General features: G+C 45.5%; 1 protein-coding gene across 14 annotated transcripts in view; it reads left to right on the top strand.

Moving 5' to 3' along the window:
- Positions 1 to 2,425: 2,425 nt before the first annotated feature.
- Positions 2,426 to 14,294, top strand: part of EPHA5 (EPH receptor A5) — a 214,683-nt gene continuing 202,814 nt past the window's right edge. For 12 of the 14 annotated variants that reach the window (XR_011140751.1, XM_068941123.1, XM_068941118.1 and 9 more), the window contains exon 1: positions 2,531 to 2,647. Coding sequence is in view for 1 of the 14 variants with exons in the window: in XM_068941125.1 (XP_068797226.1) it covers positions 2,530 to 2,647 (118 nt within the window). In the remaining 13 variants the exon portion in view is untranslated. Of the gene's footprint in view, positions 2,648 to 6,185; positions 6,267 to 14,294 lie in introns of those variants that run through there. The other 2 variants (XM_068941125.1, XM_009687206.2) reach the window with 2 other exon arrangements.

The following is a 14,294-nucleotide window of genomic DNA, read 5'->3' as shown; positions in this document are numbered from 1 at the left end:
TTTCCCTGATTTCTGGTTGGCAAAAGTTAACAATGCTTCCGGAGACGGAAAAGCCCTAAAAATGAGTATGCCGGGTGATGGTACTCTCTTTGTAAATCTGATGCAGGGCCTGGGTCAGATGTTCTCTGAATCACGACTCTTTATCTCAGCTGAGGGTCTGGCCATGCAGCTCTATTCTAGGGGATGGTCTAGCTGAAAACCTGAGCTCCTTTTTGATCTACAAATCAGTATAGCATTTGAATAGTGAAGGTTTGACACTGCCACAAATAGATCTGTGCTGGGCCTTTCATTTGTCTGACTACTTTATGTATGTACCTAATGTTATAAAACAAAGCCCCTCATTGTCCTCCTGGTGGCAGTAAAAATGACAAATAAACATGGCATAGCTTGTGAGTTAGAGAATCTTCTTGTGTAAGTAGTGAATACTTTTGAAAATAGCATGCATGATAGTCTAAGATGATGTTTATATTTTGGCAACAGCTGAGAATCATATATGGCGCCCTGGCAGAGAAGCATGCAGTGGGTAGGCTGTATTGTCCAACTGGCATATGAATAAAGAACAATTAATGCCAATGCACAGAGCTGTGCATTATTAGAAGTTCCCCCGTGAAAGCCTTTAATTCTGCAAAGCTGTCCATTTAGTTTTTTTTTTTTTTTAATACCGGCTTTGTTTAAGGGTTGTGTGATATAATTTACAATTTGTTTGGAGCCTGGATCCTGAACCTTGCCCTGCAGAGAGATCCTTGCGTGGAACACAATGCAGGCATGCAACCATCAGTTACTGCCTTCACACTATAAACAAACAAGGCAAAACCCTGGCACCAGTGAAATGAAAGATAAAACTCTCACACTTGGGGAAGGCCAGCATGGAATTTTGAAATGCATTGATTTGTGCTTAATTCCTGTCCAGATGAAATCTGATCATAAGCTAAGTTGGGAGTACAGTCAGGCTAACGCTTCTGGTATTTTGAAAAGCCTATCCACAATGAAGTAAGTGAAACTGAGGAGGAACTACACAGACGAAAAGGGTTTCCATCAACCTTTATGTTTGTGTACCCACAAGATGTGATGCTGTATTTATTTGCTTACCTGGAGATAGTCTCTTCAGAGGCTAAAGGAAGGAACTGATATTGGTGAATAACCCCCCCAGGTATTAATTTCTGATACTCTTGGGGTTTTCTGGGTGTTGTTGTTGTTGTTGTTTTTGGTAGGAAGATAACATGTTAAAATGGGTGATGCCTATGGCTCTGTTTCCACCAAGGAAAAACTTTCAGTGAAAACTTTCATGAAACAAATGGTCACTGCTAAATTCAAAACTGTGTTCTAGTGCCTGTCTTGGAAAGGCTAAACAAGCCTAAAAATAATCTTTAATCTATTTGTCAAATTAGTACCTTCCCCTGAATTGAATATTGTTACTGTGGTCAAACTAGGTGATTGAGAATATGATAAAAGCAACTGTCTTTTAAGCTTGCTGCCAGGAATGTCTCTGTAGATGGTGTACTGCTAAGAAGTGGGTCTTCGCTGAAGGTAAGGATGTGGTTTCCAAAGCTTTTGGGAATTTTGGAGGCTGACAAAGCATTGCTGTAGTACAGCCTGAGCTGTCTGCCACCACTCGCACCACCTACCTTGGCAGCGGTGTCACTGTGACTCTTGCACCTGTGCTTAAATGAAGAAACGACAGAAGAAGTTTTAATGCATTTTAGTTACATGAGCGTTGTCAGACCTAGTGATTTCATGCTCATGTCTTCCTCAAGACAGCATCCTGGGATGAGTGCTCCCCTGCTGTTTGCAGTATCTTAACATTACAGATATTCAGCCTCGGCGGTTGAGGAGAAAAGTTTGAAAATGTGAGTTAGCTGCCTCGTCTGCAGGAAGCTCGGGAAAAACTCAAACCGTTTTCCTGGCATCTCCTGTTGTTTCAAGCCTCGCGCTTTTCTAGCCCCTCTCCGGGAGCTGATGAGGAGCCGTGGACGCTTCTGAGCGTTTCGCAGTGGCAACACTGCCACCTGCTTTTCCACAGCACGGCCACGCCGACCGCCCCGTCTCGCCGGCGGAGACGCGGTTTCCCGCCCTGCGCTGAGGCGAGCCGCGGCGCCGGCGCCGCCCCCGCCCCCACGCGGGGCGCCGCGCCCCCTCGCATCTCGTTTCATTCCGCTTTTCCTGCCGCGCGGGGGGACGCTCTGCCGGTGGGGAGGCGGCCGGGGCTTGCCCCGCCGAGGGGCTCCCCCTCGACGTGCGGCCGCCATGTTAGGGCCGGGCGGGCCGCCCTGAGGCGAGGCGCGGCGCGGCCGCTCCGTCCCCGTGCGGGATGGCGGCGGCGGCGGGTCCGCCCCGTCGGGGGCGTCTCCATGGCGGCGGCGGCGGCGCTGGGCCGCCTCCCCCATCCCCGCCCCCGGTTCCCTAGTCGCGCCGGGCGGCTGGAGGGGAGCGGAGCCGCGCCGCGCCGCCAGCCCGCCCCGTCCCGAGCGCGACCCGAGCGGGCAGCGCGGGGGAGCCGCGGCCCCATGCGCTGAGGGTGGCGGCGGCGGGATGGGGCTGCGGGGCGGTGGCGGCTGGGGCGGCCGCGCCGGGGCGCCGGCTCCCGGCTGGACGTGCCTGCTGCTCTGCGCCGTGCTCGGGAGCCTGCTGGCCAGCCCCGGCAGCGAGGGTGAGCGGGGGCCGGGGGCGGTGGCGGGGCTCCGGGGAGGGGGGTGGGGGGCGCGCTCTTTGGGGTTTATTGCATCTATTTTGTAACCCCTTTGGAAAGGGCAGGGCTGTGGCCGCAGGGCGGTGGATGGTGCGCCCGGGGAAACGGCGGAAACTGGCCGTTACCAGCTCACCGCACCCTGGGTTGCGGGGTCCGGGAGAAGGGAGGCGGCGGCGGCCGCCGCTGCGCGCCCGCCCCGGGGCCTCTTGTGGGTCGGGGCGGCTGTGCTGCCACCGGGCACGGACGGGTTTGCAGGGCTTTGCCCGGGGGGGTTTGCCCGGGGAGCGGGGCTGCGCGGCCGTGTTTTGCAGGGCTTTGCACGGGAAGGGGGGTGTTGCACAGATGGCTTTGCACGGGTGGGTTTGCATGGCTGCGTTTTGCAGGGCTTTGCACGGGCGGGTTTGCACGGGTACTTTTTCATGGCTGGGGTTGCAAGGCATCGCACAGGGCGGGGGTTACGCAGATACCTTTGCACGGGTGAACTCGCACAGCTTTGGTTGCAGGGCAGCGCACGGCAGGGATTGCACAGGTATCTTTGTACGCGCGGGCTTTGCATGGAAGGGGGGGTTGCACAGCTGGGGCTGTTTCGGTGCCTTGGCCCGGGGAGGGTTGCAGAGCTTTGCCCGAGGGTTGCGCGGGTGCGCGCTTGCAGGCGGGCGAGTGGCACCGCCGGCGGTGCGGCGGCACTGGCACTGGCGCTGGCTCCGGCTCCGGGACGGAGCTCGGGGGTGCCCGGCTGGGGAGGCTGCCTGTGAGGAGCCTTGCAGATCCTGGCCGCAGTGCGCTTGAAGATAAATATATATATAAAAAGGAAGGAAAGGCACGTATATGCCGGTAGTTAACCCGTGCACCGCAGAGCCGGTAGTTAACCCGTGCACCGCAGAGCGGTGCGCGGCCGGTGGGGCTGGTGGTTTGAGACGTTTCATCTCTAATAAAGTCAGTAGGCGAAAGTATGTGTGAAGGTTTCCTGTCTGGTTTGGGTCTTCCACGGTTTCGAGCCGCGGTGTTTTTTTCTGTGCCTGGCGCGGGCAGTGTTTGAGGCTTTTATTATTTCTGGGTCGCGCAGGGAAGGCGTAAAGTGAAAGCTCTGCGTGTCCAAGTTTTGCATTGTATGGGGTTGCTGGCTGCTCACAGCAGGCTGGTTTTGTGAGGCACCATATTTATTAAGAAACTTCTGGTTTCACAAACCAGGGAAAAGAGGGGAGGGATGCAGGAGGAGGAAAGAGAAATCGCACCAAAATTTCAAAGGTGTAGCTTGAGGCAAGCAGCTAGCCCAAACTGATTTCGTAAGGCAACGATAACGTGAATCACAGTTAAAAAAATGAAGCGAGGAATCCATTCCTCCAGCTGTGCCTGTGTCTAGTGTTCAGGGGTGGGAAATGCATTAATTTGGGGGGATGGCAGAAATGGCTATGATTCTCCCCGACCGTCAAAAAGGGTGAAAGTCTGTGGTATCCTTTTTGGTGCTGAGTGATTTCAGTTGTGCCATGCCAGCATGCACAGCGATGTCGCTGCTTGTGCAGAGCTGTCCGGGTTACCTGCCTGGCTCTTGTACATGCTCGAGTTCACCTTGCCGTGGGACTGAGAGGCAGCTGGAGATGTGCTGAGCCCTGTCCCCATTGTCCTTTGCCCACCCACGCATTTGCCCCAATTTGGGGAGTCTTACCCCCAGTGTACAGTGGCTCTGTGCGAACAAGGAGCTGCAGAGCAGGATGTGTACCTGATGAGGAACAAGCCTGGAAAGGATTAATACAACTGCTGAGTTTTAGTGATATCCTTAGGAAGAGGCTGCAGGGGAGTATTACAGTAACGGGTAGCAGCGTGAGGGTTTGCTTCGTGATCTCTCTCCTCCTGCTTCCCCAACTCGTGCTCTGTAATTTTGGTCTCTTCAGTAAATGCAAAGGTAAAAGACTGTTGGTAGGAGGGGTCTAACTGCAGACCTGAACTTATTCAATGACTGCTATCCTTTGCTGCTAAGAGATTTATTTGTAAACAAGCATTATTTGACAAGTGCTTCTCACAGTGGGTCTCCTTTGCCAATTACTACCGAACAGCTCTGCTTCTGGGAAAGGTTCATCCTTTCCTTTGCACCTTTGCAGTATGTAAAGCTTAATGCGTGAGAAACCCCAGGCACTGAAGTCCGACTAGCCATATGCCACTGATACTTGTCACCACTTTGGGTTTGAAAAGTTCAGTTTGGCTCCTTCTGGGTTCTGAAGCATGGGACGAGAAAGAGCCTCTCCTGCGATTACTTGTCATGTTCAGCTGTTTGGAAACTTTTTCTTGGATGGAGGTGGCCATCTTAGGCCTGTGAATAATATTTTTAAAAGCTATTGGTAGTGGGTTCTCTGGGTCTTTCTGATTTTGTTCTCCCCCACCCTACCCATGAAGGTTAAAACAGCTAGCAGATAACCTATGCTATATAGGTATGTAATGCAGCATCTAGTTTTCCAGCTGCATAGAAGATGAGCCTCATAATTACTTCTTTTTTCTTGACTCCTGCATCACTTTTTTGTGTTCTTCTAAATCTTGTTGTAGTACATGGTGATGTTGTAGGATAACATATGTGCCATTACAAAATCATGCACTGTGAATTGTTGTTTTACACACTTGTATGAGGGAGACTTGGGGGAAATGCTTTAAAAATCTAGGTTAAGACTGGGGGCAAGGGGGTTCTAAAGACATTTCCCAAAACTTATGTTTGTGTTCCTTAGCACAGAAATAGGTTTTCAAAAGTGCAACTGAGTTTCAGAAACTGCTGCTCGTTTTGATGGGGAACTATCGAGTGGTCAACCTGTATCTCAGATTTGGCCACCTTTCCAGATCTTTGCAATTATGGATTGCAGAAATAGGGAAAACCGGATTATTTTTTCCCAGGATTTCTATAATAGAGAAATAAAAAATCATTTTGATTTCAGTCACCTTCTCTGAAGTTACGTATTAAAAATATAGGATACAATGAAGAACGAAGCCTCAGTACTATTTTCAAGCACTGTTTTCAAGCACTGTTTAGCAGTTATTTTTAACGCTTTAGCAGAGTTCATCAATTGGAATCAGAGACTTCCTTCCTCCCTTTGGCTATTTCTACAAACTCAGAAATTCAGCACAATGAAAACATTCCAAAAAGTACACTGGAAAGTGTTGCACATTGTATTGAAATGTCAGTATTTCACAGTGGTTTATTCCTTTAAAGTGCCTTGCTTATGATTTGTCTGTAGGGAACTGCTTCCCTCGAATTACTGTCATACCATAGCGTGTTTGACTGAACATACTATTTTCCACAGAATACATTCGGATATTGGTAATAATCAGAAATGCATTGCTTCAGATTTGAAAAAAGCATTGTTGATACTTATAACTACCTGAATTACATATTTTTGGAAGCCTCAGAATTTTGAAGTCACTGGTGATGTTTGGGGTGCGTGAACCTGAACAGATTTCCTGTGTGGGCTGTGTCTTGTTTTTCTGCCTGCAGTAACTTCTGACCTGTCACAGACCTGAGAGACAGCCCTGGACTATACGACTGAATTTCTTCCACCTCCTTCACTTTAAAAGTGCACGTGTTTTAAATTAATCTGTTGTAAGTACTCAGGTTTGGGAAGTGGCTTTTGTAAATTATTTATATAAAACAGACTGAATGAACAAATTGTCTAAAGACCCTTCGCTTCCCCCCCCTTCCCCAAACTTCAGCATGATTTGTTACCCATCTCCTGTGAATTTGAATTGGTTGGCAAATCTCGTTTGGAAATCACCCAGATGACCTTAAAAAGTGTCACACTGGCAGATTTTTAAAAGAAGGCGGTGCATCACATTTTCTGATTGCTTATAACAAAGTAACTCAACAACATACTTGCATAATTATCCTTAAATATAAAGTATATTTCAATTTAGGGCTTTTAATCAGAAATAAGTGCTGATAAGGCAACGCTATAACAACTGAGTATATTTTTAAACAAATGAAAAGAAATGCTGTTTGAAATAATGGCATATTTAAATAGGCGAAGGTGAGACATACAAAATGAGTCTGCTTTTGTAATGCATATGTATTACATTTATTTTAGGCACTCTAGCCTGGAAGGATATTCTGTAGTTACTGTATTTGGTCCTCTTTCTCTTAACTCTTTGAGGGATTTTTTGAAGCCGTGTTTTTTGTCAGTTTATCATTTTTAGTTTAAATGAATAAATGAGCACAATTAAAGGGGTGGGTTTGGTACAGGCGAAAATAGAGGAAGGTTGTAATTTACAGATTATTGCTGACAGAGCCTGGAATGATCCTACCTATTCCAAGTGTGTTGACTTGAGTGTGTTTGTGTTGGATACTAATGCATAATTCCTATGTCGTGGCATACTAGATAAATGCATATTTAGGCAGAATATCACAGCGTTTATATTTGACTTGTGAGTGAAGCCTTTTTCAAGGAGCTGGTTGTGTGCGTAGCGGAAGTAGATGTGAAAATAATTCTTGCATCAAGATGTTTCAGTTAGGCTAATGCTTTGGATACCAGTATGTACGATCAGAATATTTTTAGTTATTAAGTTGCTCTTTCCAGCTTGGCTTTGCATGTTGTGCATTCACATAGCTATGGCAATTTTGTGTAATTCTATAGGAGTTAGGAACTGCCAGCATGCATATACTTTGTGTATGCACAAGAGATAACTTTGGATACGTTTCAGTTAGTTCAATGCTGCTGTGTACGGAGGCTTTGAGGAGGTCATCTGTTCTGTATTTTGTACGTTGGAACAGTTCCCTGTGTGCTTTCCATAATAGCAGTGCATAGCTTCAGTGCTGTACATTTATTTCACTCATGGGAGTAATGCCATTAACTTCTAAATTCACTGCAGTGGAATCACTGGTATGAGGAAGGACAGCTCATGTTTAATGGTCTTTTTGGGATCAGTCTTATGTTATGTGTGTCTTTTTAAGAGGTTTAGAATGACTCAGTCGTAGTTCTAAAATGAAAACTACTATCCTTGTTTGATGCTAGAACAGCATTTGAAATGCAGCACTTTAAGTATAGGACTAAAAGCATTGCTGCTTAATGACGCGTTTTTAAAAAATGCAAAGTAAACAATAGCAAAAGCTGACTCCAAGATAGTCCCTGTTTCCTTTTGAAGCTTATCTTAAAAACTGCAATAAATAATGGAAAACAGGCAAACTGTCTTAGAACAGAACCACCGACAGAACGTCAGCCGATAGTATCATAAATGTTGACACCATCAGTTGATGTATAAAGCAGTTATTTGCAAATCAATTTACGTATGGATAAGCTGACAGGTACCATGGGGGAAAGGGAACAGTTAGTGTGCTTGTCTGACAGCTACTTCCTCCACCGGCTCCCTTGCCCCGTTAACTCTCCCACAGTTGCCTTATGTTTTAACTCTAAAATGTTGTCCGTCTCCATGTCTGCTATTTTCCTTCTGTGAAACAAATCAGAAAACTAAAGCTTACACGTAAGAAAGTGTTTATTCTTTGAACTAAATAAAAATGCATTTTACAGTAAGCAATGGGAGGGAGGGAAGGTGGGAGGAGAATTTTATGAAATGTTCCTGAGATTGTAAAGCCAGGGCAGTTTATTTTGTGATGCCTCACTGTGTGATCTCCCTGGTTTTACGCTTTATTGTTCTGAGGATTTCAGTGTTGCTTCTACTGTGCACTGTGCTAGTGTCGAATCCTCAACTCTGGGAAGCTCCAGTGGGAGTTGCTCAGCTGAGCAATAGCATAGGATCCTCTTATATTCTGAGTCTTGAATAGAAGCGGGACCGTTAGACACCTAGTCTTTCTGACCTGGAGTTGAGATTAAGTTTTAAGTAGTAGTCCATTCTCTGACTATGCAGGCATATATATTTTTGAATAGAGATAAGCTTTAGTAGTTGCTTAGGGACACTGAGGAAATGAGACCTTACCCCAAAATGAGAAGAAAACAAACTTTGGCAATTGGATTCATTTTATTCTCACTTCCTCCATTAGGAAATAAATCTAAATTGATTGAAGGGCAAAATGAGATTGGAGGGGAAGGAAAAAAGAGAGAAACGCACAGAGAGATCATTTTCTAGAAACATTGGCCATCAGTGCTCACTTGTATAGAGGAAAGAGTATTCTTTACAGCTCTTCAGTTAATACTCAGCCTTCTATCCATTAAAAGGTAAAGGAAAAATCAATAAATATCTTGTGTTTATGGTAAATCAGGCACACACAGAATTTTAATTCCTGTCATGAGTGCACCTTTCTCACTGACTCTAAGTGCTAGCAAGAGTTGTGTCCTTATTTCAACCTAGGTGGGCTTGCACCCTAGGTTGGAAAAAGTTACATAATATATAGAACAAATTTATTTTTTTAAATTTATTCTTCACTAAAGACTTCTACCAAAAAGAAGTCATTTCAGTTTATTCATCTTTTCTTTTGCTATGTCTTTACAAGTTTTCTTCTTGTGTAGGCAATGTGTTCTTCCCACTAACAACCTCTATCCTCTTCCTTCCACAGGAAAAGAAGGGATAAATTTTCAACCCCTTGAAAAGCCAATAGATCATCTTAAATATTTTTTGTTCCCAAATGCTATCTAAGCATTATGCCAGATATATATATTTTTTTCCTCTAAGTGAACCGAGTGGCAGCCGAGTAGTCATTATTGTCAACAGGAACGCTTTATTATTGGTAGTGGACAGTGAGCTCTTGCAAGTCTGCTGATGCTGGAAGCCGACAACTCTGGATTTGTCTGTGCTGAGTTTCTTTCCTTTTACTGAGTTCAGTTATATGCATAACAGAATTTGATATGCATGTCTCTTTGGAATCCTTTTTAGGAACAGAACTGGGATTGCTTTTAGTTGGTAATGTTCTGATTTGGGAAAGGACGTGAATGCCCTTTAATGCTCCCAGCAGGTGGTTTGATTGCATTGGGAATCCACTGGGATTTTGGGGCTTGTCTTTTAAGTGTGTGCTTTCTTTAAGTAGGGTCTTGAAGAAACTGGCTGCATCTTTCAGCTGCTAGTAGATATGTTGAAAAGGTGTTGGTGAGCTGTTCTCATTCTGTGCCCTGGGGAGGTGCCTGAGCGTTGCCATGCCACTAGCGTACCTTGACTGGAAACAGTTGACTGTAAGGGTATAAATGGACCTAGGTCTCCAGGCAGCAGTTGGTATTTTGTTGCTCCATGCAAGCCTATGTGGTGCTGGTCGTGCCTTACTTTCACAGGAAGTTTCTTTCCTGTTGCTGATGAGAGTGGTACTAGCCCTGAAGGTTTCCCCGAAAGCTTTGTGCTGCAGCTACTCTGGAGATTGCTGTTGGGTTGGTGCAAAATATTGTTTCCAGTGAATCTTACGAGTGGAGCTGGAACCGTTTTATTGACTTGCTCTCTTTTTTCAGTGAGTAATTCATTTTAAATTAAATGGTGATTTCAGTGGAAATGGAAAAGCTTGTCATTTTTTAAAAAAAGGTGAAACAAAACTGGAGCTTTGTTGACGTTTCCTTGTACTTTGGTGTCAAGCTTTCTGATTTTTTTCTGTATTTTCCCCCAAACAAACAAAAAAGTCTTGTTTGGTGAGAGGCAAAGAGCTAACAATTTCCTGACCACTTCTGCTTTTAGGTGATGTATTGGGAGAAGAACAAATGACTGCCTCTTGTCTTGAGTGCAAATCCTTGCAAGGGAAAAATCTGCAGTTTACTATTTGATTTAGTGGGTCTGGTTATGGAAGTGAGCTTTTCAATCTAGCTCCCTGGTGCTATGGCCAACGCTGCGCCTGCAAAAAAAATGCACTCAGTCCAGCAAACTTTGACGGAAAGGGCAGTGTCACACCCCTCTCAAACAGTGTGTTCAAAGAGAAATTACAGATATAATGCAGAAATTACTGGGTAAAATTGTCTGCCTGATGCTATGATAGCAGTTGTCCATCTGGCCTTAACAATCTATGAATCTCTGATGTAGATTCTAGCATTTTGGCACTTGCTATTAAAGGAAATAATGAGAAAACTTAGAGCAAAATGAAGCCAACATAGTAAGACATAAATCTGTAGTTAATATTAGTTTGTGAGTTCATTAAGTAGCGTATATTTTCTTCCTCTAGTGAGCTATAAATAATAGGTACTTCCACAACGTGTGTTCTGCTGTAGCTGGCTTCCACGGATGGAAATGTTTCCTGAGTTCTTGCCTGCTTGGTTTTTTGTCCTAGTTCAATGCAACTAATTAATACAAAGCATCTGCTCCCTGATGACTTTGATTCTTTCCAGGAGTTTATTTTTTCATTTGTTTTTGCTTTCTTGGATTATTTTTGACTGTGGTTTGCTGGAACGCCTTGGATTTATACTTCTTGAAGAAATACTTGGCACAACAGGGAAAACAGTTGGAAAATGAATGGCAACAGTAGTGCAATATAACCAATAAAGATTTTTGAAAAGGGAAAACTTTGATTCATGATGATGAGGAGACCTCTCCAGTCAGTGTGTCTTGGTAGCTCCGTGAACTCTGAGACAGCAGGAGGAAGGATGAGAGGGTATACTGCATAATGAGAAACAAGTGCTGTTAGCGATGGTGCGTCTTGCAGCTCTAACCCCTGCCTTAGGCCAAGGGAGACAGGAGGGGAGAAGAGGTGTGTGCTGAAGGAGTAGTTCTTACAGCCTCACAGACTCAGTGTAGCATCAGTCACTGTCCAACTGAAGGAAATGCATTTCTCTCCCAGCATTTCAGAAAGGATCTGAGTCCTTACCACATCCATACAAATCCAGCTGAAGGCTCAAACCCTCAGTGGCTTGGAGGCGCAAGGCCTGGCAGAAAGCCGGTAATGCCTTTCGAAAGACCTCCCTGTGACAGTTCAGTGCAAAGCAGTGCCATCATGTGTTGTCACGTGCCTTGACGTGCCGCACGTGCCAGATCATTTCACCTCATGCTAAATTTCCAGTGTGTGAATACTCCCATCAACTTCACTGAAGTTCCTCGTGAGTATTCATGGAGTTCCTCTTACAAACTGTGAGTGTTGGGTCAGAACTGTGGCTGCCTTGATCTAGCTCTGTCCTGTCCATGGACAGCTGCATGTTGCAGTGTGCTGTGCAAAGGAGGCAGAGAGCTGCAGGAGGAGCTTTGCAGTCATAAGAGTACTTACTTGATTTTCACCTCTTTTCATACAGGAATTCACGTTAACAAAAACAATGTTCAGACTCCTGTTGAATTTGTAGCAAATGTTCATTTCAAAGCAGAGTTTTGCTTCAGTTCTATTTAAAAAAAAAAAAGAAAGAAAGAAATTGTAGTCTGAATGTTTTATTCCAAAATGTGCTACTTATTTATAAAAGGATGTTTTTAAACGTTTAAGTTGGCTTTAAGTGAAGGTTTCTTTAACTCCTTTTCATTTTGTGATACAAGCTGTAGTTCTATGGTACTGACTTGATCAAAGAGGGCACTCTTTTCCTCCTGCTTTTCAGTTTTATTTCAGTGAAATAAAAAAATGATTCATAAAGCTTTGCAGCTTTGTGGCATAAACTCTGTCAGCTCTAGATATCTTGACCATTTTGCCTGTTCTCCTGGAGCAATTGCTCACGAGTAACTTCTGTACGTTGTGTCACGTTGTAATCTTGGACACCTCCACTTGGAAACGGTGCTGCTAAGGACTCCTGCAGTGCATAAAGGTTTTTTAGGGCTTGACTCAAAGGCCATGGCCACCCAGAAGAGTTGTTTGTCATCTGCCAGCAGAGACTTTGTTCCCATGTGAATTCTGATTCCTGCTTTTCTGGAGGGTGCTTTGACGCTGAAGTGTCGGGACGATGTGTGACTGGCGTCATGATAAACGCTCAGTGTTTCATGCTGTTGATGGTGTGGGGTTTTTTGTTTGTTAGTTTGGGGGGCTTCTTTCCTTTAGAAACTGGAGCAGAGAAATTGAAGCTGCTACCAGTTGATTCTGCTCCAATTTGGAGCCATTTCATTTCAGTGATGTGATCAAAAGCCCGTGGAGCAGTGGCTTTTACTGACGTGTTACACTGTCGTCGCAGACCTGTCCTGCTTTTGCCTCCACGAGCTAATGCGACCACATGGCACCGTCCTCAGTGGTGGATGGGTTGCTCTGCTGCGTGGGCAGGTAGGCTGGTTTAGGGCGATACTGAATGCTGGCAGTGGCCTTGCTTGGCATTTGGTGTGCTTGTGCTTCCTTCCAGCCCTGATCCCTGTGCAGTCATGATGAGGCTGCTGAATGCCAGTTATGTGAATGTGACAGGGCACTTGAGTAGAAGGCCAGATCCAGTCTCCTAGTCAGAGATTCATGAGTGAAAAAATACTGTTAATTCACCAGCTAGAGTTCAAGGCAAGGGTATAGATCGCTCTGGTTTTATTCTAACTTGATTACTTACCCTTAGTAACCAGCCTGTCTGAGAACAAGTACATGCAAATTCCCTGAGCTATTACTCTAAATAAAAAAAAAAGAAAGAAAGAAAGAAAAAAAAGGCTGTGGTGTGACTTTAGACTTAATCATCATTTATCCTACCCTGAAGGCATGGAAGTTAATGATGAATATAGATCTATGTGGTTTTGTGTTCCTCTTGACTGAGCATTAGAAATAATTAGGGCTTGTGGGATGGGTGGCACTGATGGTGTAGATGAGCAGAAAATGTTTCTGAATGTATGTACGCTCCTCTCCCAAGTTCAGTGGCAAAAATACGTGTGCCAAGTGTGTGCTTATGTGCTATGCAGTTTTTCACTGTTTCGTTGAGACACATCTAGCTGGTGATGAGCAAAAAAGAAGTGGGAATAAATCAGTTCTGTTATTTGAAAGCTTTTAAGGTTACGGGCCAAGCAGAGTTGATAGTGATTTCTGGAGCAGCTGCTTAGCAGGGAGAGCTTTCTTGCTTCCCCAGGGCTGCAGACTATAGACAGCTCTGGGTTATGTCAGTAGAGCATGTAAAGCATTGAGGCTCATCCAGAAGTCCCCAGCTATAGAGGAGCTGAGCCTGACACTGGACCTCCTGCACTATGTAAGCCCTGAGCACGTACTTTAGGAGGTTTTCCTGAATTACCTCCTTCGGTGCCCTAAGTGCTTGGTTTAGTTGGCTGTCAGACAGCCACAGCCAAACACACGCTGGTCCTCAGGCTTATTGGGGAGGAACTGGTTCTGCCCCTTCTGAAATGATTTGTAGTCTATTTTTCTGCCTTGTTGCGGGTTGAAACACAGGGGTGTTTTTTGGTTCCTTTTTGCCCAAGTAGCCACACAATTAGCGGTGAGAGCATCTGTTTTGGGGTGGCGCCAGCCCTTCTATAAAGTCTCTGCTGAAACTGTTTCCTCCAAGTCTCAGGCATGTACTTATACCTGCTGTTTGTCTGTTGATTCTTCCACAGCCTGGCCGATCTGCAGTTTTTGGATAAAAGCCATTTTGGCAGAAATAACATCCTGGGCTGGAAGAGCGATGCTGCTGAGCCCGTGCCTTGAATGACATGGCTAGGGCTATGCTTAGTGGGTCTGTACTTTGGTGACTCTTGGGCCCAGGATGCGAAGGCTGCCTGAGAAGGTGTCCTGCGAGCCTCTACAGCTTAGGCAGCATGTGCTGGGAGCTCCTTCAACTGAGGGGCGGAGGAGCCACCCCCCTCAAAAGGGGAGACAGCAGGGCTTGGATGGGGTGGAATCAGGACCTGGCACTGATAA

The sequence above is a fragment of the Struthio camelus genome, chromosome 4 (assembly GCF_040807025.1).
Source record: "Struthio camelus isolate bStrCam1 chromosome 4, bStrCam1.hap1, whole genome shotgun sequence".
NCBI classification, from domain to species: domain Eukaryota; kingdom Metazoa; phylum Chordata; class Aves; order Struthioniformes; family Struthionidae; genus Struthio; species Struthio camelus.
This window is presented reverse-complemented; position numbering and strand designations above follow the sequence as displayed.